At 38.9% G+C, this 25,628-nt stretch overlaps 1 protein-coding gene across 2 annotated transcripts in view; it reads left to right on the forward strand.

The window, feature by feature from the left end:
* Positions 1-24,268, forward strand: part of LOC129273625 (pleckstrin homology domain-containing family A member 2-like) — a 37,675-nt gene extending 13,407 nt beyond the window's left edge. The window contains exons 2-6 of one of the 2 annotated variants that reach the window (XR_010295341.1): positions 5,881-5,940; positions 13,427-13,472; positions 17,689-17,786; positions 19,349-22,700; positions 22,967-24,268. Coding sequence is in view for 1 of the 2 variants with exons in the window: in XM_054910690.2 (XP_054766665.2) it covers positions 5,881-5,940; positions 13,427-13,472; positions 17,689-17,786; positions 19,349-19,519 (375 nt within the window). In the remaining variant the exon portion in view is untranslated. Of the gene's footprint in view, positions 1-5,880; positions 5,941-13,426; positions 13,473-17,688; positions 17,787-19,348 lie in introns of both variants that reach the window. The other variant, XM_054910690.2, reaches the window with a different exon arrangement.
* The last annotated feature ends 1,360 nt before the right edge of the window (positions 24,269-25,628 follow it).

Genomic DNA, 25,628 nt, shown 5'->3' on the forward strand with positions numbered 1-25,628 from the left:
TAATTCATGGGGCTACTTTTTTTATCGCATATCAGCAATTACCTTTTTTGATGCCTAAAACTGAGTAAAAGCTCATAACATTTTTAACTGTAATTACTGTAGGCTACAGGCCTTACAATAAACAACAGTAATCCCACCAGAGCAGTGGCGTACCTAGGATTTTTCACAGGGGGGGCAAATTCATCCGCCCAAAAATGAGACAAGCAAAAAAAAAAAAAAAAGTGCATGGGTTGTGACATGTCAGGGGGGCAGACTGCCCCCCCCCCCCCGTAGGTACGCTAGTGCACCAGAGTTGCCTTCAGGTTCAGCTTCACACACTTCAGATTCAAGCCGATCGAGGCCCCAAGACTTTATTGTCGATTGTCTCTGTTCAGTACTGTTTCTTTTTTGGCTTATCCTTCTCAACAGTATCTCGATTTGGAGAGGCTTCTGGCGCTGGCTCTGGCCGTTTGGCAGAGCCAGGTTGAACTCGAATTAGAAACTTATCCATCTCGCACTCCGACTCGACGATGTCGATAATCAGCAGTCAAAATCACCAGCTGATCGCATACAAGTCTGTGCACTCCTACATAATATACCGTACGATGCACGTGGTCTCGTTACCAGCTGTGCAGTCTAATCGTGCACGGGTACATGTACATAAGCCATGCGGCAAGTGCGTCAATAATTCTAAAAACCCCGTGCTAAAGACTATGCGTACTCCGCATCCCATATTGCATTGCGCGTTTATTTACAATCGCGAAGCTTCCGGTGTTACGGAAGGTTCGGATATTGCATCGACCGTTCAACTTAAAGCCGGCAAGGGTGATATAAAAGATGCGCTTGCTCCGCCGCCGGAGAACGTAATTATGTGAAGTATTTTTTACATTGTCGATGGAATTTTATTGGGGCGATTCTGAAATAAATAGTCGCCCCAAAGCATTGGGTTTTGATAATTTTTAGGGGCGATTTGGGCTGTCATGGGGGCAAAATCGCCCGTCGCCCCCGTGTTATTCCGACCCTGGAATGTGTGCCCCCAATCAGGAGGAACCCCCCCACTATAACCCCTTTGCCAGAAATATGAACAAGAATAAAAGAAAGAATGTGAAAATGGGGAAAGGGAAACAGAAATGGATAATTTCAGGGTTAAGGGTCACTTACATGTACCCCCCCCCTTTGATAAAACGTAATAGTACATGTAGGCCTAAATATATACTTGTAAGAAAAATAATAAAGTGGCAGAAGGTCCTTGTAAATTGAATGGAGAGATGTGTTGAAAATATTACCTGCATAGAAATGTCTCAAGAGTACTTGTATCTTCATTGATCACAAAGAACTTATAGGTGTCTGGTTTAGATGAGGGCAGGTGGGGGGGGGGGGGGGGGATTGGGCATTTGAAAGTGGATGGATTTTTAGTGGCATATGTGTAGAACCTTACAACAAGCTCCGAAGTACTCAACTTACTGAACTGGGATTGTGGCAAAATTAGCATTGCCTGATTGCCTGCATTGAGCGAGAAGCCACAGAGGTCCTTATACCATGGACCTGAATAGGTCCATGCTTATACTCTGTAGGTGGTTTCAAACCGCCTCGTTCACAAGAATCCCGTTAAATTACGAGAACATTTTTAGGCTAAAAAATACCCATTAATTATTCCTGCATTCACACCGCCCCGAAACATACTCTTCGGGATAAGTTCCTGAAGTTAGGAGCATGCGCAGTATGGTCTAATAAGCAGGCAAGGCGTGAGATTCAAAACCACTAGCCCAGCAGCCACCCACGGCGCCCGCGCCCAACGACACGCTGGGCTAAAAGTTCCCGTAAATTGCTTGTTACATTGCCAAAATACCTGCGACCTTGGAAAAATCCCCGCGAAAGTTCTCGTAATTTCGCCAAGTACCTACTATTTAGCGGGTATTTTCTTTCGGGGAAATTACGCGTAGTTTGCTTTCACATTACCAAAATACCTGGTATTTTCTGATCGGGGTAAATTTCCCGATCAGAGAATACCTGGAACTGACGAACTTCGAGGCGGTCTGAAACCACCTTGTGATTGCTGTAAGAACCATCTTAACAGCTGCAGGTGGATGGGCCACTAAATTCTTCTTAGGAATTTTCTTGGTGTCCTTTTCAATTGGGATGGCTATGTTAACAAAAATAAACAGGGTGTATTACAGATTCATATCACTGGAATGACATTATTGTCTATGAAATAGCATGTGATCGGTTCCTTTAATTAGAACTGTGACATTTCCTAGTAGGATGCGTAGGTGTATGCCTTTATCTCAGTCAAGATAATCGAAAATGAAAGAGAGAGAGTTATAATGGGATGTTTCATGTGAAAGGCAATTTTTAGATGATTTCACTAAAAGAAGAAAGAAAGGAAAGTGGTAGATGAGTCATAAATTTGTTCAAAATGCAGAATAGAGATGTAATTCTTCATTCCACAAAGTCAGCCATTAGGCGCTAAAGGGAAAGTGGTTTTCATGATTTTTCTGCATTTGGGCACTAGTATTTTTTTCTTGGGGGGGGGGGTGGTGTTACTGCCCCCAAAACTTAAAACACAAGGCTAATCCGCTAATTGGAAATTGTTTATTTGTAAAGTGCAGTTCCTCTCCCCTCTGGTGCCTGGAATATTCACCCCAGCTGAAAATGTAACATTTGAGACATTATTTACATTAGGGAAAATGTGACTGACATTCCAAGCGAGATTAAAATTAGGGCCTTTTTTGAGAAAATCCATGGACGAGCACAGGGTCCAACTTGTAATGATGGTGAACCCGAGGAGCGTGTGTATAGTCTGTTGTACCGGTACCTGTACAAGTTTGAACCCAGGTAACATACATTGTGTAGGCCCTACCTGAATCTTGTACTGCATTTGTTATTTATTTATTAGTGTGCTGTAATAAGTTCAAGAGTAAACCTACATGTATGTTTCACTTTCTGGTCAAGTGTAGCTCTTGTTGATGTGAAAAACATGCTTTTGCTTCACATACATGTAGGTCATTAGAGAACAGTCTATTGAGAATTGTCCAGGGTTGCTTGATTGAGTGGAATTTTAAAGGGCAAGACAACCCCAACAATGGTTTGATTTTTAATAAAAATAGAAAAGTGAAATGTGCTTATGAAAGCTGATAATTTCATAAAAATTGGATGTGAAATATGAAAGTTATTCAATTTTTAGAATTTCACTTTATTTAAAAAAAATATAAACATCCTGGTCAGAAATGCAAATGAAGAAACCAATGATGTCACCTGACACCCACTCACTATTTCTTTTGTATTTTATTATATAAAATATGAATTATTGATACATATTTTAATTTTCTCCTAATTATGATGTGAAATCATTTTCTTATTCCTACCTGAAAATGTGGCATTGCCAAATTAAATCAGTGATTTGATGAAGAGTTTCCTTATTGTCCAACCAGCAAAAATTGAAATTTTGTATAATTCAAACATTAAAATACATACATGTATATATTGTAATCACCCAATAAATAATTTAATTTTCCCTATTTACAAATACTAACGAAATGGTCAGTGAGTGAAAAAAAAATTGCCACTCTCATGAGCATATCTCTGTTCTCTTTTGTGAAAAATCAGCTAAACTTTATAAAAGTCTTAACTTTCTCATTTTACATCAGATTTTGATGAAGTTTAAATTCAGTGTAATGCTTTTAAAAACTTTTTGTCTTTCTACTCGGATTGACTTTTCTCCCAGGGTGGACTTGACCTTTAATGCAAGTTGAAAGACATGTTCCCGAGAGGAGGAGGAGGAGGAGGGGGAGGGGTGACCATTTCCATTTTCGAGATTTGTCTTGAGGGATCGTCTCTCCTCCTCAGAGAGAATAAAATTGAAATAAGAAATGAATAGATAAATAAATGAAAGAATGAATAAATATGTAGGTAGGCAGATGGATAGATAGATAGTTAGATAAATAGGTAGGTAGGTAGGTAGGTAGGTAGGTAGATAGATAGATAGATAGATAGATAGATGAGCAAATAAAATTTGGAATGAACAAAAAACAGGAGAATGAACCAGCTATATAGAGATTGAAGTTAGTACAAAATAAAAAATATATATATGTATATTAAAAAACCCTTTGTATGAAATGGGGCCCTTGTATATCTTAGTGCAAGGGAAAATAGTAACATATGATTACAGGAAATGAGATATAAACAGTTGTTGTATTTTTATACAGAAAGTTATCAACATATGTGTTGAATGTCAAGATGATCAGAGTTCAAATATGTGATAAAGTAGAAGCATGAGGAAAGTGTCAAATTACAATTATATATGATATTGTACGTAGGCCTATGTGGGAATATGAACAAACACCTCGGCTTATCAAACAGTCATGACATTAATATCACAAAATTATATTTTAATAAAACCATATGTTCATTTCATACCCTTTTGATATGACGGAAACAGAAGGCCTTTGAGGTTAAAATGGCTTGGACCGCAGCCAAATACATGTAGTAGCACATGACTTTAAGACCAGTTAAAAATCCAATATCCCCCATGATATATCATGTTCTATCGACTGATCGCACATTAGAATTGCCTTCCCCCTGTGCTCCTCCTGCATTGTTTGTGTTTGTGTATTTTTATACAGACTTTTTTGGAAGAGCCGTTGTGTAGTGGTTATGACTCTCGCCTTGAAAACAGAGGGTGGTGTGTTCGAATCCCACCGCGGTCTAGCGTCCTTTGGCAAGGCATTAATCCACACTTTGCCGCTCTCGACCCAGGTGCTAAATGGGTACCCGGTAGGATGCGAAAGTCTATGTAGTATGCCTAGCAATTGAGTCTTGGAACTCTTGTTGGAATGCTCCCCAGGGAGTGGAGAAGGTGCATATATTGTATGTAGGCATTCAAGGATCTGATGACCGGGGTAATAATATGCTGTAAAGCGCTTTGGGCCATTATGGGAAAATCGCTATATAAAAAATAGCTATTATTATTTTTTTTTTATTCATGTTTTTTCATTTACAGTTGAGGCCGAAAGTTTACATACACCTGTGGAATTCAGTGAAATTTGTTCGCTTGTCAAACATCGTAAAATTTACCATATCTTCAGAAATATGAATACTACCATGACTAATTTGGTATCAAATGAAAGAGCGTATTAAGCTCTTTCACACAAAGGGATGCCGTTGGGATTAATGTATATTTTAGGTGGAATTTTCTTTGAAGAAAAAGAGTAATATTCGTGCTAAATGTACTCTATTGTTTGTTATTATATTTTCAAACATTGTTTCATAGAAATATATGTCAAATCTATGATTCATATTACATTTTTTATCATGATATGTCACCACTGAACACAAAAGTGTAATCTGAAATGTTCGTGCTGAGAAGTAACTAGCACAAATATGAAATGTTTTTGTCAAGTTTTTATTTTTGATTTGTCTAAAATATGAAGATTTTGGGGGATAAAATGACACCTAAATATTTTCAGCTCCTGATGACTAAGCAACGTGATAAAGGGGCATGGCATACTCATTTGTTTGATATCAAATTCGTCATGATAGCACAAATACTTTATTAGATACAGTGAATTTTATGATGTTCGGCAAGTGTCAACTTTTCTTTAAATTTCCTGGGTGTATGTGAACTTCTGGCCTCAACTGTATAATTAAGGACTGATCGAACTTTAAAGACATGACCCAGAGCTCGAATCTCTGGATACAGGTGCATGTTGAAAAAGCGTAGTTTTCTTTTCTTAAACCCCTTTCGTTTGAGGAAAGGGGTTTAGTATGAAGGAAAAACTTGTGAAATAGGTATATACATGTATTTTCTGATTTTCATATGGCAGATGATGCAGATCTGTACTTTATTTAACAATTTACATGTAGTAATAATTTTTTTTTAAATCAATCTTTTCTCTCTTGCAGAATTTACCTGGAGCTGCCAGAAGACCTATATTAGAAATTCAACTTACCAATATATCAAATGTAAGTACATACTGTATACATATTGTAACCAGGGGAAAAAATTACACTGGGGCTCAGGGTGAATTCGCCCCTGAGATGCTCAAATGAGCCCCGGAAAACTGAAAAAAGAGCTGATGTTCCTGTAGGTTCTAGTATAAACTTAAATACAATTGGGCTGGTGAGCTAAAATATAGCCCTTGGAAAAGAACTATTGTTTCCATGATTGTAACTAATAATGGAAGTAGGATTATATAAATAAGTAATATGAAACTTTTAATATATTATGGTATTGTTTTAAATATTTATCGTGTATTAATTACATGAAGGCCAATAATGATTAGCATGCAGAGAGGTTTACTGCAGTTATGCCCTGTGACCATTTGGTCTACGATAATTGTAGATTGCCTGTTGGGTGATCATATCCTGCTAGCCGGGAGTTTTGCTCCGCGACGCAGCAGACATGCCAACCGTTCCCTTTTCAGAGTATTTATTCCTCTTTTTCGCTATGAATACGCCAATACTTTTTTTGTATGCTTTGTTACTTTAAAAAAAAATTCGATCATGGAGTACGTATTAGACACAGCGCAACACTAGCGCCTGTCCGACGGTCCCAGACCGGTAAAAATCTCTGTTGGGGATGTATTTTTTTGTTGCATGAAAAGCACAAGTAAATTCTTGCCTACAAGCACATGTTTAAAAGGGTGAATTATCAAGTTTTCAAGTAGAGTCATTTCACATATTTTTTACCGATCTCACTACAACAGGCTGGGAATTGTTAAGTTGAGACAAATTTTAAAAAATACTATTCTTTGTCAAAAAATACCTTTTTTTCCTTCTGAGAATACTTCTTTTTGGTTGTAGAAGGTTGGCAGGTTTGAGGCAGGTATGGTTCAAGAACACAGTGAAGGAATTGAAAAATGACCGTCAAATGACAAAGAGCCGGGAGGTCTTTGTCAAAAATTGGTAAACCCAAACAGCAGTTTTGTCCTAAGTTTCAGAGCTGTAGAAAAATTGAAAATTTGTCCAGAGTCAAGGACGAAACTGCTGTTAGGAATTCACCAATTTTCAACAAAGACTTCTTGGTTGATCTTTGTCATAAGAGGAATTTGACAATACATTTTCTAGAACCCTGTGTTCGTCCCGAAGTGAAGACTCCCTTAATATGGACTTTAATACACAAATTTTTCAAAATTGAAAGATCATAGCCTTTACATTATAGAATTTGTTAAATTTGATATCACTTTATTGAAGTCACAATAAAGGAAAGAAATTTACAAAGTAAATACAAAGACATAATAGAGATTAAGATAGGCCCAGATCATGATGCATTACTGTCACATTAAACGATCAGCACATCGTCATTGTTGATCAGTGCAGGGGCATTGTACATGTATGTTATCAGTCTTGACCTTTCGTTCGAGAACGCGAACGTTTATTTACAACGGTAGTTGATTTTGGAAGAGACTTTTGGGCCCGTCGTCATGGTCGTGAAACTCTGTCCTGCAATGCAAATTGTGTGACATGAGATTTTTTTCGTTTCGCATCTGGAACAGAAACATTCAATCTGCGTTCCGTGTGCAAAATTCTGGTTGCTACTATGGTAACAGCGATATATCCGATTTAGGACGACTTTCCAGAGCCACATTTGATTCTGCCCAGAGCTCGAGAGGCCGCCCGGGGGGCCCACTTCCATTGAAGAGTTGATACCAGGCGCGACCACGCGTAAAAAGGGAAAGAGTGGGCAAGTACGTTACGTATAGGCCTATGTAACGTTATAAGGGTGTCAAAAACGATGTTTAAAATACTGAAAAGGGGGATATATTTCCAATACTTGTAGGGTTTTACAAGCTAAATACTTGTTAAGAGATGCATTTTCATAATCTGGAAAAGACTTGCTTCCCTTGTTTAGGGTGATTTTCGAAACCCCATGGTCGCGCCTGGTATCCACTTATCAATGGAAGTGGTTCCCCCGGGAATTTGAATCTAATCCCCCATTTCTGGGGAAAGTAAAACATAATGCCCATTACATTGTGTGCTAGAGGCATATCGTTTTTGTAGGAGTAAGCAAAAGAAAAAAACCCGTATGTTTAGGCCTATTGCCTATGCCGTGTACATATCAACGCATGCAAAATGGTTTCAGCTGGAGAGGTGATCTGACCCATGGAATCAATTGCCAGTGATCCACCAATAATCCACATTAAATGCAATATCGATTCGATGGACTGTAATAATCTATATCTAAGCCTTAATTCGTTAACTTTTTCCTCACTCAATATGTACTCGATTTGTTTGAAAAACCGCTTTCTTATCCATATGTCATAATCTATACGATGATGACTATCAGTCGTAATGTACATGCATGTATGGTGCGGGTGTCGCGGGAAAGAATTTTGCACACGAAAAGCAGATCTGTAGGGCCTGTAACCCCCTTGTAACACAAAGCTTAGCATTGATTGTAGAGCAGTTTTCTACGTTTGATTCTATTGACTATAATGTACAATCAATCTTAAAAATCAAGTGTATGATTAAACGTCAACTTTTGTGTTAGATGACCCTAATATTAGCGTCCGTGAGGTATGCGAAAGGTCCCAAGTATCGATTCTGTACAGCCTCTATTTTGGCTAAATTATTGTTAAATTGCAAATTTGAGATAGTTAAATCAGAGCTAGCCCATTGACTACTGCACTCTGTTATCCCAATAGACATTGTACAAGGATTTCCTAGTTTCAGTGGGCAGTGGCTTAAGAATTATGGCTATTTGCTATGAACTTGGACTAATTATTGGTTAGCCCAATTGTGACTAGAGCAAGCATGAACTAAGTGTCTGAAGGGGGTCATACTTCACACATTTGTGACGGATTGACTCACTGTTGCTGTGTGCATCCAGGCACATCCTGCGTGAGATGGCATTCTCGAGGATGTACGAAGGTTGACCTGGGGCCTCAAAACAAAAACCGAAGCGATTGATCAAGGGATTGATTTCTACGATTGATTGCATTGATTATTGTGTATGATTTATTGTATAAATAAGCCCCATGATCAATCACTAAGCTGTATGTTACTGTGCCCTGGATGGCATATCAGCAGGACCTGCTCTGAGAGAAACCTAGACTAATCTCAAATGAGGACCAGAAAGGCATTGATTAATATTGGAACCATTGTCATCCATTTGACGAGTTTAACTTTACCCGTGGTCTAGATCTATGGTAAAACTGTGTAGCGAAACGTGATGCAAACCTTTACGTCTAGATGATCAATTTATTATCACATTTAGCACTCCAATAAATACAAACTTTCGTTGAATAATAGATTTCTTCTCCACTGGAAAAATGAACCCAGCAAACACGAGAAATGTACATTGGCAATGTAAGTTTCCGATAATTTTAGCCCAGACGTGGACCATGGTCTGAAGTTAAACCAGATTATGACCCAAAGTGTGGACTCTAATATACAGAAGAAATGCATGGAATTTATAGAGTAGTTTTGCCTCGGGATCATAAACTTGGAATCCTGGAGACTTCTAGATCCCCAAAGTTCATTCATCGGCAGCCAATTGGACTTTAAATCAAATTTTAGAGGTAATTTTATTACTTGGTGAAGCCTGAAGACATGATGATCCCACACTGGGTATACTAATCGGCTGCTATGACGATATGAGCTGTATGTCATTGGGCACCTAGTTGATTTTACTTTGAGAGCATTTCATCAACATTTTCTGTCTGACAATTTGTTAGATCTTTTGTTTTGATTGGCTGAGTTTGTCTGACTTATACTATGGTAACTATCAGATAAAACAGACTTTGTGGGATAAAACATCTAGCAAGTCCATTCATGAAATGATCTTGTCTGACAAGTTGTCAGATCTGACCATTTTCTTGTCTTGATTGATGCGTCCGGCCACTTTGACCTGCCTGGAGGTCTCATCCTAGATATTCACTTCGTTGGTCCCTTTTCTGCCTAGTACAATGCACATAAAAGTCTGTACTATCATTGATATTATTCTGACCAATGGTATATCAGCCAAACAGCAAAGAACTACTTAATTTCCTTTCAAAACTCTTTCCATATCAGGAATCCCAGTATAACGATGCTATGAGGCTTTTACATGTGTATCCTGCATTTCCCATTTTACTACAATGAAATGTAAGAAATGGAAACAAAAAGCAAGCTCTTTGTAGGTTCGTTGGGGAGAGATCAGTGGCTCTAACTTTTTAGCTGATGATTCAGATGGATAAAGCCCACCAGATGGCTAACAACACAGGGGACTGTTTCATGAAAGTTGTCAGCACTGACAAGTTGTCTTTCTCCGACAGTTACCATAGTATCAGTCAGAGGCCAGTGCCTTTCAGCCAATCAAAACCAAGGATTTCACTGAAATTGTCAGCACTGACAATTTAGTCGGTGCTGACAACTTTCATGAAACACCCACTTTCAGATCTTCTTGAGAATGAGAGGGGCAAATGCATGCAAGTGCTTCAGATACCACTGACCCTTGAGAGTCAGAGGTTTTCTTTCCAATTTTCGAGGAGTATGTACAAGTCTGTACTGATACGTGGGCTTCTTTATCTGTGGGCTCCTCGTCCTAGAGTCCTTGTGTTGATGACATGGGCTGCCATGTACATTGTACAGTACATGTAGTATCAACTTGAAATACTTCTGGTGAACTCTTAGCCTTGTACATGTAGGCTGTTAATCTAGGCTATCATTGCTGAGGCTTATTGAACATGTCTGCAGATCTCCCAACAACCTACTGGCTACTGGGTTGTCTAAGGGTGTGTTTATGCTTCCATTGCGAGGACAGAACCAGCGATTTCAAAACTCCGATCGTAAACGTCGTTCTGGGAGTGCTGTTTATGCTTAACTTTTCAGAGGCAAAATCACGAAGTCCAGCTGGCTTCGCATCGTAAAGCAGGAAAGCGAGGTCAAATTGGGTGCACCCTTTTTCGATAGTTTTTTTTTCCGAGTGTTGTTATGGGGAAGGTACATCGACTGTTATTTAAACATCGACCAATTTCTGATATTTTAGTAATTGTATAGAGCTTCTTGACATAGCCATATAATTTCTACCATGGTGAGGATAATAGTGAGAAAAAAATGTTAAAGTATACATAATAAAATAATAAAACATCTATTTGTTTATGCTACTGGGGCATCTGGCTATGTCTCCTCATTATAACTCATGTTCAAGTTTTTTTTTTAATTATCCCTCAACATTCATCATGATGACAAATTGGAAGAGTAAGTGATAGTACTTAAATCTATTATCACACATGCAAATGTAACAAGGGAGATGAGAGGTAATTCCGTGGAGGTAACATGCGACCATGGAGCAATGCGACTGTATATTTGCCCGCGGATTTTCATCTTACCGGAAGCATGTACCAAATGACGTCATTTAAACACGTTTACGATCGTGGTTCTGTTTATACTTCCCCAGAAAGCCTGATTCTGGTCAAACGACGTTTTCAAACGCACCTTTTTGTGAGTTTACGATCGGCGTTTTGAAACGTCGTTTAAATGAAAGTAAGCATGGACGCAACCGTGTTTTGGACTAATCACGTTTGGAAACGCTGATTCTGTGGAAGTGGAAGTATAAACACGGCCTTACCTATTCTGCAGGTGTTACGCATTCTGTATTGTACCAATGCACTGTAAGTAACCCCGATAACAGGTGTCCAACTAAAACCTAGAATAGCCATTAGAGATCAAACACTTGACTACAGAGTTGTGCGATTCCATAAGCTAAGGTCAAGGATCACCTTGATCCAGTAGTCAATGGGTTATTGGATTAAGCAGTAGACCCTTGACAGTGCAGAGAGGAAACTCTGTGCAGGCCTCAGATTTCTAATTTTTAAGGCAAGGCCACTTTTTTAGAATGCACATTTCTGGAATGAGGACAAAAAACAAAAGGGCACAACAAATTTCCAAGTCCATTTCAAGGGGCATTGAGCCCGGGGGGGGGGGGGGGGGCACTTAGTATAAACACATGTATAATATGTAATTGCTGCAGCAGTTGCGACCTCCATTTTCAGCCTAAATTTCTGTTCCAGAGCATCACCAATTCAGAAAGCAATAGAAATTCCTATTTTCTTCCATTCCAGAAACCTTCAAATCTGTGGTTTCTCGTTCCAGAACGCGCCTGTCCTGAACTATTCAGCCGGTCGGAGCAGCGAGCACCCGCAGCTAGCTAGCGCTAGCCCGATATGACTCTAGCAAGTTGCGTGCGCGTTTTTACATGGCCGCTACATAACTTCTACCATGCTACGCCTACGATCTGATAAGTTCCTGAGATCCCCTTTTTTGATGTGGTCAGTTTCAGAGCATTGCATTTTAAAGCAATGGTTGATCATATAGCCATTCCCGAGACCCCCTCTTAAGACCAAGATTTAGTTCCAGAGCCCCCGACCTCTGACTTCGGTGCGGCACATAGGTACCATGTTATAATCCAAGTACCCCCCCCCCCCCCCCGGGTCATTGAGGCCAATCACTAAGGCATGAAATGGGGTTTCAGAACTACTTGTACCAAGAACCTCCTTGCTTGTACATGTATACCCTGTATGCCACAGTGATCAAGAAGTTACATTAACTTGCTCCGATAACACATTCCCTGGGAAGCAGAGAAGCTGATTAGAGCTTTCATCTCAATTATAGAGAGGGGTATATCAGGAGAGGCTTTGAAGAGGATCTTGTTCGCGGTGATGACACCCCTTCGAGACGAGGTGATTCAGAGTTTCTTATCGAGGGATGACTCATAGCCACGAAGTATGTTCCCCCGCTGATGTGGGTCAGGGGGGATACGGGGGTGCCCCAAGAGTGCGTGTGTCTTCCCATCAACAGCTGAACTGTCATTTGCCTTGAGGAAGCAGAAGCAGTAGCCTAACCTTCAACGGAGGGATCTGCTTTCCGTTGTGCTTCGTGTCATTCCTTCATGTTCCCTGACGCTATCAACTCTTTGAAGGGGTAGATAGATACATATTCCTCTCCTTTCTTATATGTTGGGATTGGAAGCTAAGTACTTGATAAATGAGCTGCGTGAGAGAGTATTTCAGAGATTTAACATACATGTAACGTGAGCTTTCAGCATTGCGATTCTTTCTGGAAAGAGTTGGAAACTGCAGGAGAGAGCTGGAAACTTGAGGTTTATTCTTGAAACTCATTGGGACATTATGTGTTTTGAAACAGAATGTTTGACATTTTCTGAGTGAGAACTTTTTCAAAGTCGTGAAAAGTACCGGTAAGTAATTTGAGTCTAAGTCTCATTTTGGGGGTAAAATGTTATTCAAAAAAAAACTTTTAAACTTTGCAATAACCATAGCGCTATGTCTCACTTTTTATTCCCAGTTCTCAGGTGGTCTAAGAGTTGAGAATGGTAGCATGAAAGAGATTCTACTGGTATTTTGCTGTGAACCCCATGCAAGAAAAGATTTTAAATTTTTGATGTAATTTGCTATCAAGAAATAAAACAAAGTGTAATCAAAACAATTCATCATCTGTTTTTCTTATGCAGGCTCGAATAGCTGAAAAACAAAGGCCTAAAGTGGAATATTGTTTTGGTAAGTAAAATACGTATATGCTTTCCACATTGCATTCCCTTAACCCCATACTATCCTTAATCCCGGACTATCCTTAACCCCATACTATCTTTTTTTTGATTCACACTGTCTTTCTTAACCCCATACTATCTGCTTAGCCGGGGTTAACGCCTTAACCCCGGACTATCCCACAGCCCATGGATATTGATAATTTTACAATACAGAGCGTGATTAAAGGAGAATGAAACTCTTGGAGCAAGTTAGCTTTTGTGAAAGCAGAAAAATCAAAGAATAAGATCAACAAAACTTTGAGTAAAATAGGACTAGCAATAAAAGAGTTATGAGCATTTGAATGTCGAGATCACTAATGCTATGGAGATCCTCCCATTGGCAATGCGACCAAGATCTGTGATGTCACACGCGTACAACTCTCCCATTTGGACACTGAAAATATACCCCAAAACATCTCTTTTTGCTCATTCTAATCATATGACAAACGATTCATCATATGATATAATGTTGTGAAACCTCTGTACTTGTCATCTCATAAAGAGAACACCTCACCTTGTGATAGACTCTATAAAAATGAGAATATAAGTGAAATAAGTACTAAAGTAATGAGGGAGTTGTACGTTTGTTATATCACAGATCTTGGTCGCATTGCCGATAGGAGGATCTACATGGCACTAGTGATCTCAATATTCAAATGCTCATAACTTTCTTATTATTCATTCAATCTTCCTCAAACTTTGAACAATATGTTTCTTTGATTTTTCTCTTTGATATGGATTCAGCTGGTTTCAAGGGTTTCATTCTCCTTTAACGTGCAATTTCGACTTCTGTGATTGGCTATTGCTTAGCCCGACTTTTCCTTAGCTCGGTTTCGTTTCACACTGCATCTCTTAGCACCGCAATTGTGGTGCCAGCACCACAATAAGCCGGCTAACCCTGCTTTTTTGCAGGGCCAGATAGTACCGTACTATTTACCGTGCTAGCCTACTTTGCTAAAACGTAGTGTGAAAACGAAGTGGGCTAAGCTTAACCCCGGGAAATTGGTGGGGCTAAGGCCCCCCCCTAGCCCCACCAATTTCCTGGGGTTAAGGAAAAAAAGTACAGTGTGAAAAGCATAATAGAGGGTAGGGGGTAGTCTGCAGGCACAGACTCATATTTGACACTTCAACCAATAACAGGTCTAGAGTGAAGACTAGACTCCAAAGATTTGGTCTACAGGTGCCGTGGTAGAACCAGCCACAGGACATAGCGAATCTAGTCTCACTATTTCAGACCTTGCATTAAACACTATGCAAATTGCGAAAACCAAGGGTCTGTGCCTGCAGAATAGGAAGGGGGCTCTCATATCAAGTATAAAGTTTGGATCATAGGAGGGTTCTTGGTGAAAAATAGTACTATCCTTTTGATAATATTTGATAATACGGTAATCACTACTCTGTATGAGATGCACATTATCTTTTAGCAAGGATGCAGCTTTTGAATTTTACCATGATATGTAAGAATTGAGTTAACCCCACCCTCCCCTACATGTATGTAGTGTACATGTCTTAAATATATATCTATCTAGTACAAGTCAAAATACTTTGTAGGCCTACTCCCTCTGTATTTTTATTCATACACATAGCAAATCTGTGTTCACTGTGTCTGCAATGCCTTTGTCACAATATTATTTATATTCTTTATGAGAGTAACATAATATGTTTTCATTTTTTTTATGAAGACAAGTAATATTAAAATGTAAGGATTGAAAAAAAGTACATGTATATTTTTTATAGTATAGATTCCCAATATTTTTGTTATATGGCAGATATGTTTTGGGATTTTTTCTTCCATTTTTGGAGGGGATTACAATTTGAATAATTGCTTGCTTTGTCATGTCTTGTCATAAAGTTTGTCTTCAGTTTATGCAATTAGGCATATTTTTTTATCTATGAAAATGATTACTGTTTACATTTTTGTTCTTAAATGATTTAGAAAATTGTATATTTTCACTGGACTGGTATTGGGGATTTTTCAACTCTCCCCCTTCAATTCAGAGTGTTTACTTTACATATTGGAAATCAAATGATAGAGTTATGTTATTTGTAACCATACATTTATGGTTGTTCCTGTTGAACGCATCAAGATTATTGCACCTGATTTATATTGCACTGTAACCGACATTCTGGGACTTCCCCTATAGTTCCTTGCATTCTTGTCACCTAATGTTTTGCTAATGGGCCTACCCCTTTCTATTATTTTGCTTTGTCACGAGCACTTTCCTGTTGAAGCTATGCTTAGGCCATGATTCACCCAGGCCAGCAAGTTTGGGAGCACAAATAGAGAATGTCTATCATCGCTTCTAAAAAATAGACAAAGGACTTCTTCAGACTACTATTTATGCACTCTTAAAGCCTTCTGGCAGCTAGGCTAAAGCCACAATAATTATTATGGAGTACTAGAGTGTTTTTTTTAGAGCCCACTATTATTTTTGATTGCCGGCATTTAAATGACAGTGTCTGTTTGGTACAACTGGCCAAGTGTTATTTTGATGTTGCAGTGTCATCATTTTTCACCAATATGTAATGCACAACAAAGAGGAAAATAAGAGTCGATGATATGTCACAGTTTCACTAGTTCTTTTGTTACAAAATATGGAATTATTACATTTTTTTCAGATTTTATGGTAAGGTTCCTCTTGATTGAATCGCAGTAGTGCAACTTAATGGGAGATCCAATTTTTCAGGATGAATCAGACTTTGTTTCACTCAATAAGGAAAAATGACAAATATGATATAAATAGTGAAGCCTTGACATGGGCTCTCTCATTTTCATATCATCCACGCTGTATTGTACAGGAGTAATGTTTTTGTGAAAATAAGCAAAGCTCTGAAATATCAAAAACTTATATCTTATTGTACATCCAATTTTGGTGAGTTTTCACCATTTCATCGCTTTTTTGGTAGGTGTATGATTTGTCACTCAAATGGTAGTTGCGACCTGAAATCACCATCTCACAGCTCAAATTACTTCCTCAATATTTGCCCAATGCTCATGATAGGGTACATATAGGAATCAACATACATTTTGGTAGGCAGTTGGTCTAATGTAAATTTTGTAGATCATATTACTACCTCAGTTTTTGCCCAGTGCACATAAATGTATTGATCTTGGAATGAAGGATTGCAAAGTACATTTTTTTAATATGTGGGGTGCTGCCATATTATTAATGCTATATAACAATGATTATAGGCAAAAACCATTCCTCAAATACGTGTAAATGTATAAGGTCATTGTGATTGGGCAGAAATGCTAGTCATCTTCAATTCTAGGTGTCCATGTATTAACGTGGGTTGACAAATGACATCATATCAATTTCAGGCACTGTCTGAAATGAATGTAAACTGTAAAGTGAAATTCATCAGCACTAACATTCGGGTAATGAAACTTTGACAGGATTTCATCACACTGATCCTATGATTCAGCATTACTCACTTCTTTCAGACCTGACTGGTTTTATTTCTTCACAGTCACACTACTTTACATGCACTTTCATAGTCATCGTACATACACACCAATGTGTTACATGTATGTCCACATTGATTTCTGTTTCTTTTGGCAAGGGTAACATTTCTTTATTGAGAACTTTGTTCGAATTTAATACCAGATTACATGTCCATTTAGACAGCCAAGAACTAATTTTGTTTGTTCATATTTATTTGTTCTATGGCTTAATTAATCTACTCTGTTTGAAAATAGTAAAAGTATCATTGAAATACTGGTTGCCTGCTGCGACTCCAAGGTGTTTACCTCTATAACATGCTGTTATTATAATATTAAAATCTTATGAAAGAGAAGGGTGTTAAATCAGTTTTCGAGAATCTTTAGAAAGGATGTTTTGAAAGCAGATGTATCTTGAAATTTTTGTATTAGCATATTTTGTGAGAGGACGTTGCCTTTTGCCTCCTGGGGAGCATATTATGTAGTCAGGGATTTTCACTGACTCAGCGAGTCCCTCATATGATTGGCTCAGAGCAAATTTGTCAGTGATAATCGTCAACTATTCGTTACGTGAAATACTCCCCAGGACAAATTGTCCTGGGTCCCCTGATTGCATTACAGAGTATACAGTGTGAAGTTTCACAAAGTTTGCTTTTTGTTCATAATCTTTAGAGGTGGATGTGAGTAGACCCGAGTCGAATGTGCTGTGTTACATTGACATTTTTTATTTTGTTTTGTTCTTCAGTCGTGACGACAGCGAAGCGAGACTTCTACTTCCAGGCTGACAATCACAGGGACATGGAGGATTGGGTAAACAGAATCAACAATGCCAGTAAAATTACAGTGAGTGATAACTACCAAACCGACTCTAGGATAGTGTTTCATCAACTTTTTTGTCTGTCAAGTCGTCAGATCCGACACCTTTCCTCGAATCTGGTTGACCAAGAAGTACAGTTCCTATGGTTACTGTCGGATAAAACAGGATTTGTCAGATAAAGCGTCTGATAAGACCTTTCGTGAAATGCTCCCCGGAGTGTTTTATGAAAGGACTTGTCAGACGTTTGTCAGGATTCCATGACATTTGTTCCGGCGGCAATTGCTCCGCTGCAAATCCCCACACAGTAATGGAATGACCAACTTCAACCCTGGATTTAATACTATACCCTATCCTAAACCTAACATATAACCCTATTGCAACCCTACCCCTATATCTTAGACGAAATAAAGCCTGGAGCATTTGTCGCTGGAGCAAAAATTGTGTCACCTTTGTCAGAAACAAACGTTGATGAAACACTTGCCAGACTGATCAACGCTATTAAAGCAATATTGACTGGCCTCGGGGCGATACGACATATATCACCCAAACTAGATTTATATCGCCCGAGTCATAGACGAGGGTGATATCAATTTAGTGAGGGCGATATATGTCCTTTCACCCCCAGGCCAGTCAATATTGCTATTATTCACCAATCAGACATCTAGAGCAAAAATCCTTAAAATTCAGATATTTTATAGTTTAAGAATGGGAATCTGTTTTTGTCATGTTGAGCAGACTGGGCCTCTTAACTTTACCATTGTGACGTAATTGAAATGACGCGTCCCTGGCCTAGGGACGCAGTATCCATTGTTGTCTCAACTTGATTAACATTGTGACGTATAGCACTGCGCGATTCAAGGACGCGTAAAAAAACGCGTAGAATACGCGGATGTTAGCTCTCTGCCTTATTGCCCGGCGTGCTACATTACCACGCATTTTCTCATAGACTTTCCTTAGCGGCAATAAATTTGTCCGTGGTTAAACAAGTGGAAACTTATTGACCGACCACTTGATCACAGTCTTAAGCAGGCAACAATGTATTAAAGTTGCCCTGCTCAGATGTCTGATTCAGTTAATAATACGTAATATTCAAATGGCAATTTGAATGGCATACTGTCTGTTGTCAGTTGGTTGTTGGTTTCTTTGGTGTGACTAGAGCATGAAGGAGGTAACACAGGGAGTAGTGGTATGATGGGGGTAAGGAAGGGTACTAGAAGGGGTAATAAAGAGATATTGGGTATTAAAAGGGTGAAGGAGGGGATATGATACGATGGCTTTGTTGCAAAGCTCAAGAGTAATTTATTATGAGTACATGTACATGTAAATGCTCCTTTTTGGATAGGTGACACTTTGATCCTTGTAAGAAAATTCAATAACTCATAATGAATAGAAGGCCCGTAGTGTACACTCTCAGACCATAAAAGCCACATGGAGTACCTGCCTTTCCACCTGAGCACCTACTTGTGGTCAAATCAATCATATACTTCATGATTCAACTTAAAATGCAGTTTTGTTTCCGTATTAAGATTGGCTTTCCCATATGTTTTCCACTTTTAATACGTCCCATTTCTCCCATCTCCATTGCTAGGTACCATCAACAGTAGCACCGGGAGGCACACTTCCTCTCGGGGACAAGAATGGAGGCGACGCGAAGGCGGTCAGTTACAAGACAGAGGTAGTCGGCGGGGTCGTCATCAGGACGCCGGTTCAGGTGAGTGGGTCATGGCATGATGGCGTATGCGACTGCCTCCTTTCCTAACCCAGCTTCTTTGAACCCTAGCTAAAGAAACGTTGGAAGATTTTAATTCCAGTTTTGATCTTAGTGTTAATGTTGATGTTTTGTAGAGTGTGATCAGGCTGCCTGACATAGCTCCAAAACCCAACCAAGCAACAACAGCCCTGCAGGATTTTGAAATGCTACCGATCATATTACTGATGCTGTACCTGTAGTTCACCACCTTGTGCAATCAGTTCTAACACCAGCCCTATTCTAAGTTTGGAGCTGTAGCTGGTGTAAACACCACCCAAAACCAGCTGTCAACACAAAGGTGTTAACACCATACTGGAAGTCACCCATTGGTCCATTCTATTAGCCCATTGTTGTTCACTAGGTGTATGTTCCCTTCCGATATTGGGAAACTGGTGTACATTGTAAGAAAAAGTGTTCGTTCAACACCAGTTGCCATCCTTAGAGGAGAACACATAAGGTGTTACAAAGTTCACCATGCATTTTGAATATAACACCAAAGAGTGTTATAATAACAAAGAGAGGTGTTGCTCTGTAATTTTTCATAATTTTTAGTTTTTTATATCCTTGTTTCTCTGATTTACTCTAGTAATTCATGTATATATTGTGATTTTCATGATTTTTTTTCATTAAAAGCAAAATTATTATTAAAAAAACAAAGAGAGGTGCTATTATAAAACAGGTTGGTGCTGAACCAACATATTATTTACAGAACGCTTGGTGTGGTCCACTATGTAAATTTACACCACTGTTTTGCAGTGTTAGTAGTCCATCTCAACACCTACAGTTAAATATACCAAGAGGACATCACTACGATTTTTATAATACTGACATAAAATATTGACATCAAACCTTATCTACAAGTTTATAAAAGTAAATTGATAGAACTGTTTTATAGATCATTGCAAAAGAAATAGCAATGGTGGAGGAAAGTCGCGATCTGTGCATGTAATATACAATTAATCTTATTATCAATCTTATTCAATCATTATACATTGTACATGTTATAGTATTTTGCATGTACATGTACATTTACATGGAACTGTACAGAAGTGAAACTAATGAAATGGAAAATGATTTTTTCCTCTTCTATCTTTATTCATAAGGATGTTGATGAAATTTAAACCTGGATGTAATTTTAAAAGGAAATAAATATTTTAGGGTTCATTCTTTAAATCAGGTCTGCAGTACACGTAGCTTACTATTAAATTAATAGAGAAACTGAAATTGAATTGTACCTACATCATACTCTCTATCAAGAGAGCTCTTCTGTATGTAATCAATGATTCTTCTTTTTTTTTAGTACTAAGAGCAACCAGTAAACAGACTGTGATTATTATAAGGCTGATATGGTTATTTCATAATAAATAATCATTTATATTCACATGGCAGGTTTCAGATTCCAATCAACTCAAAAATTTTGTAATTTATTTCAACTCCACGTCAGAAAAAGTTGCCTGGCCCCCGCAACACAAATGTGTGATGGATTACAAATTTGAAAAAAAAAACAAGATAAGAATTCTGATTGGTTAGTGATTGGTGCTTTGAAGAAAATGCCCATGCAACAATGTCATTGATTGACCACTGCAATAAAGCGATTGATTGCAAACCTTTGTGTAAAATTGCTCTGAATTGAAAGATCATACTAGTTATTGAGAAGAGTTTCAATTATGAAATACATGCTAGGTATTGAGAAAGGATTAAAATGCACCTGAAAACTTGTGTTTTCTATGCGTTTATATTGAAATAATTTCTACAATGTTGCCAAGAGTCACATCCTCAACACAAAGGTATGGGACTACACCACAATAATTAGCCCATCTGCTTCAGCTTTGTCTTGTAATAGGAATGTATTTCTTACCAAATTAGGAATGTGCGCTCATTTGGAGAGCGATTGTTTTCTAAGATATTCATGAAATTGAAAATAATGTGAAAGTTCAATATTTATTTCATCTTTCTTACAAAGTGTCCAAAAAATTATATAGATGAATATTAAGCACATTCTTGTGGCTCATTACCACATTGAAACTAAACTTATTATTTTCACGATGGTCCCCAATGAGTTTCTTGTTCATGAAGAGTTACTGTAGAACCTCAATTCCTCTAATTGTCCTTTGCAGTCATTGGCCTATAAAACCGCAACACATGCGTCATGTGACGTACTTGCTGTTTCCCATCATGCACCTGTATGTATGCATTTCCTATTGGATCTGTTGGCCTCTTTCCGGGAAGTTGTAATCCTATTGCGGCGATTGTCCTTAATTGATTACTGTAAATTTCATTAGGGTAATTGAGTTCATGAAATGTTTGATACTTTGTTTACTGTCTGACCAGTCTTATTCTTTTACAGATCTATTTTTGAAGGATTAGGTAACCTTAGCAGTTTTGTTTTAAACAGTAGTAGATTTTTTTGGGTTATTGGAATGATAGTGAACTTGTGGAAAATACACAGCCAGAATAACGATTGTCATTTTTATATTCTCTAGCATTAATCACTTCTTTTAAAATCTGCACTTTGAGTCTGAAAACAAAACGGTGACTCCAAGCTTTTGACATCCTAAACCCATCACCTGCGTGTCGTGTAGTCATTCAACAAAGATGGCTCTTTTTATGCATTTTGTTTCCTGCCAGTGCATGAAATATAGTTTAGAGGGTCCATATTTCACTATACGTATTATAAAAATAGAATATTTGAGAAATCATTGAGGGTGAAAAGTGACAAAGATTTATTTTGGGGTACTCTGAGATCAGAGCAAGGTCACTTATTTAGGGTCCTGTTTGAAAGCATATGGTATCCACCTTGTAATGTTAGTGTCCTCACCCCCCCCCCCCAGCACTGCATTTAAAGAAAAATTGAAATGTAGTTTGAAACTGACTGGGATACTGAGTCTACTCCAAGAGGCGGGTCTGCCCTGCGAGGTGGTGTAGCGTGTAAACGTGGTAGGAGTCACATACATGTACATGTATCTCCAAATATTATTCATGTGTTCAAATTTCATTATATGGAGGCGCGATAGCTCAGTCGGTAGAGCGGGGGATTCGGATTCCGGTGACCCGGGTTCGATTCCCAATTGGTGCGCTAGTGCCCTTTGGTAAGGCATTAATCCTCATTACCAGGTCCTTCGGAGAGGACCTTAAGCCGTCGGTCCTCTGGTTGCTTGCTTACAAGCATTCATGCTTTCTTAGCAATCAGGTTTAAAATCACTACCATTACCACATACATGTACATGTAGCTCCAAATATTATTCATGTGTTCAAATTTCATTATATGGAGGTGCGATAGCTCAGTCGGTAGAGTGGGGGATTCGGATTCCGGTGACCCGGGTTCGATTCCCAATTGGTGCGCTAGTGCCCTTTGGTAAGGCATTAATCCTCATTACCAGGTCCTTCGGAGAGGACCCCAAGCCGTCGGTCCTCTGGATGCTTGCTTACAAGCATTCATGCTTTCTTAGCAATCAGGTTTAAAATCACTACCACTACCACATTATATGAGCCTCCAGGAATATGGTTAGTGAGTCATGTCCAAAGTCCTTCAATATCTTGAGAACATGTCTGTTTCCCTGTTTTGGTTTGCCCTCTACTAAACTGCCACCTGGTCTACCCCTGCTTCGTCTACTTTTCCATGGCTCGCATTCCACATGGTCTAATCCTTGTTCATCTATCAACCATTTGGTCTCGTTAGTAACCATTTCGTCTAATTTCCAGTCAGGCTATAGGCCTATATATTTCGTCTAATATCCACTTTGTCTATACCACTTTGCCTATATGATTTAAAAGTATACTGTTTGTGAAGCAATTTACATTTGCAAAAATTTGAAATAATAAGTATATGAACTGGGCATTACATCATCTATACTAAGGGATATTAGACTTGTAGAAAGTGGCTAGAACAGGTATAATGTTGCACAAATGGGAATTAGATCATATTGATTTTAGACCAACCAGATTTTAGCCCATGGAGACCAACTGCATGTAATGATAATAATAATAATAGGCATTTATATAGCGCCATCTATCTAGAAATATTCTATTCCGAGGCGCGTCGTTATTATTATTATTACCCCGGCTTTAGGTCGAGCTGCCTTTCAGCGCTCATGCATTTAAGGAATTAATCCTGCCGGGTACCCATTCACCTCACCTGGGTCGAGTGCAGCACAACGTGGATAAATTTCTTGCTGAAGGAAATGTAGACCAAGTGAATATAAGCTTGCTCTTTTACCATCATCATTTTCTCCCCCCCCCCCCTCCAAAAAAAAAAACAGCATAAAATGAGACAGTACATGTGTGTCTTCATGAATACCTTGCATAAATGCAATGAAACTAGGCACTAGAAAGTAGAAACTCCAGATCCAAGCAGGAATTTGTGGACTGAATCTCTGAGCAATCTACATGTACATGTATGCTCACTTGAGACATGGATTGTATTGTTAAGAGCAGGAAGTACATCTAATTCAAGACATGCTTTAGTGTTTCTGAATAAGAACACTTTGGATTATTTTGTTTTGGAAGGCTGGTCAGTATGGAGTAGAAATTACAGCTTTTTCATTTCAGTCAGCTTTAGGCAGATATGTAAGGCCCATGTAGGTACAGTTTAAAAAGGACAATTACCGCATTTACCTGTCAATTTATAAACACAAGCACTGTAAATTGTCCCCTCTATGTCAAATTGTGAAATTCATAAAACCATTACAAAGGAAGGGATTGGAGGGTTGATAAGGAGATGAGATGGATGCTGAGTAGTAGCTGCCCCACACCCCCCCCAAAAAAAAAATGCAGAAAAGTGATAAAAAAGGGTCTATACAGTCCTAGTTCCCCATATGTTTCCAGACAATGAGTGCAATTGAAGTCTCAAATCCAGTCAAATGTATTCCTCTCACGAAAAGTGTAGGTAGCACTTGAAGGATCGTGCAGAGCAATCCCTCAAGCATCGGGGCCGGCCCAGCCCTCCCTTCCCCCTTCTCCTCCCACCCTGCAATTCTCCCCCTTAAAACTGCTAATAGCAAATGACTAATCGGACAGACGTGGGCAAATCAGTCTGTTGCTAGGTGATGCGGTGGGTTCTGTTTAACAAGATTTGGCCATATATCCTGTATTGCACTGATCATGAACAAAGAAATACATCATCTTCAGGTTTTCGATGATTTTAGGGTATTAAAAGTATTTTGGGGTGAAATGCTTCTGAAAGCTGGATTGTGCATGGAGAGATCACACCTCTGATGCTTTGATAATTTTTTGTATTACATAAAAAAATAATGTAATACAATGTTAGAAATGTTTTCATAGCCCCCTTAGCTACAGTATAAACTGATCCGATATTGACCATACACTATTTTATTAAGTTATTAACATATTGCATGGTCAAGATGGTATCAGCTGATTTCTGTTCTAATATGCTGAGCACCTGGTTTTAGGCTAAAGGTCCCTTTTTAAATGACCTTTGAATGAATCGACTGGGAATTGAAGCCATGACCCTCTCTCTGTTCATGACTTAGACCCCTGTTACATCTGAGAGATTCCCTACCTCGGGCCGGCCCGGGGCCTACCTCGGGTTGGAAAGAAATCAGATGTAAACATCCCAAACCTACCTCGGGCCACCTTTTAGCGAACCTACCCGAGACCACATCCAGAGGTAGTCTCGGGTAGGTATCGGGCCGGCCCCGGTCCACCGATTCGTAGATGTAAACGCACTCAAGCTTTCGAACCTATCTCGGTCCGTTCGCCAGCTGTCAAATTACGTCATAGCGCGCGCTATCCCCTCCCCAGCCCCGTCGTTCTTCAAATGTTTTGCGGCATGCGACATGTGAATTGTGATTGATAAAGTCTTTGATTTGAGTGGAAAGAAGGAAGCATTTTAAACGTATCCTTTTCAAGTCGATCATATCTTCAACGACTGCTGGGATCATCAGCATTCTTCCAGAATCTCGGGTAAAGGTAAAGGTAAAGAGTCGTTTCGACTCTCTCTGGAAATGATCGGCACATGTCCCACCCTGTCATTTTCTGTGTAGCAGCTGATGAGTGTAACGAAATGTAAACAACTTCAATTAGCAAGCGCATATTATTCAGAGCCTAGATCGAGAGCACCCTTTGGTGTCAGCAATCGGATACCGCTCGAAACCGTACC

This window comes from Lytechinus pictus, chromosome 12, assembly GCF_037042905.1.
Source record: "Lytechinus pictus isolate F3 Inbred chromosome 12, Lp3.0, whole genome shotgun sequence".
NCBI lineage: Eukaryota > Metazoa > Echinodermata > Echinoidea > Temnopleuroida > Toxopneustidae > Lytechinus > Lytechinus pictus.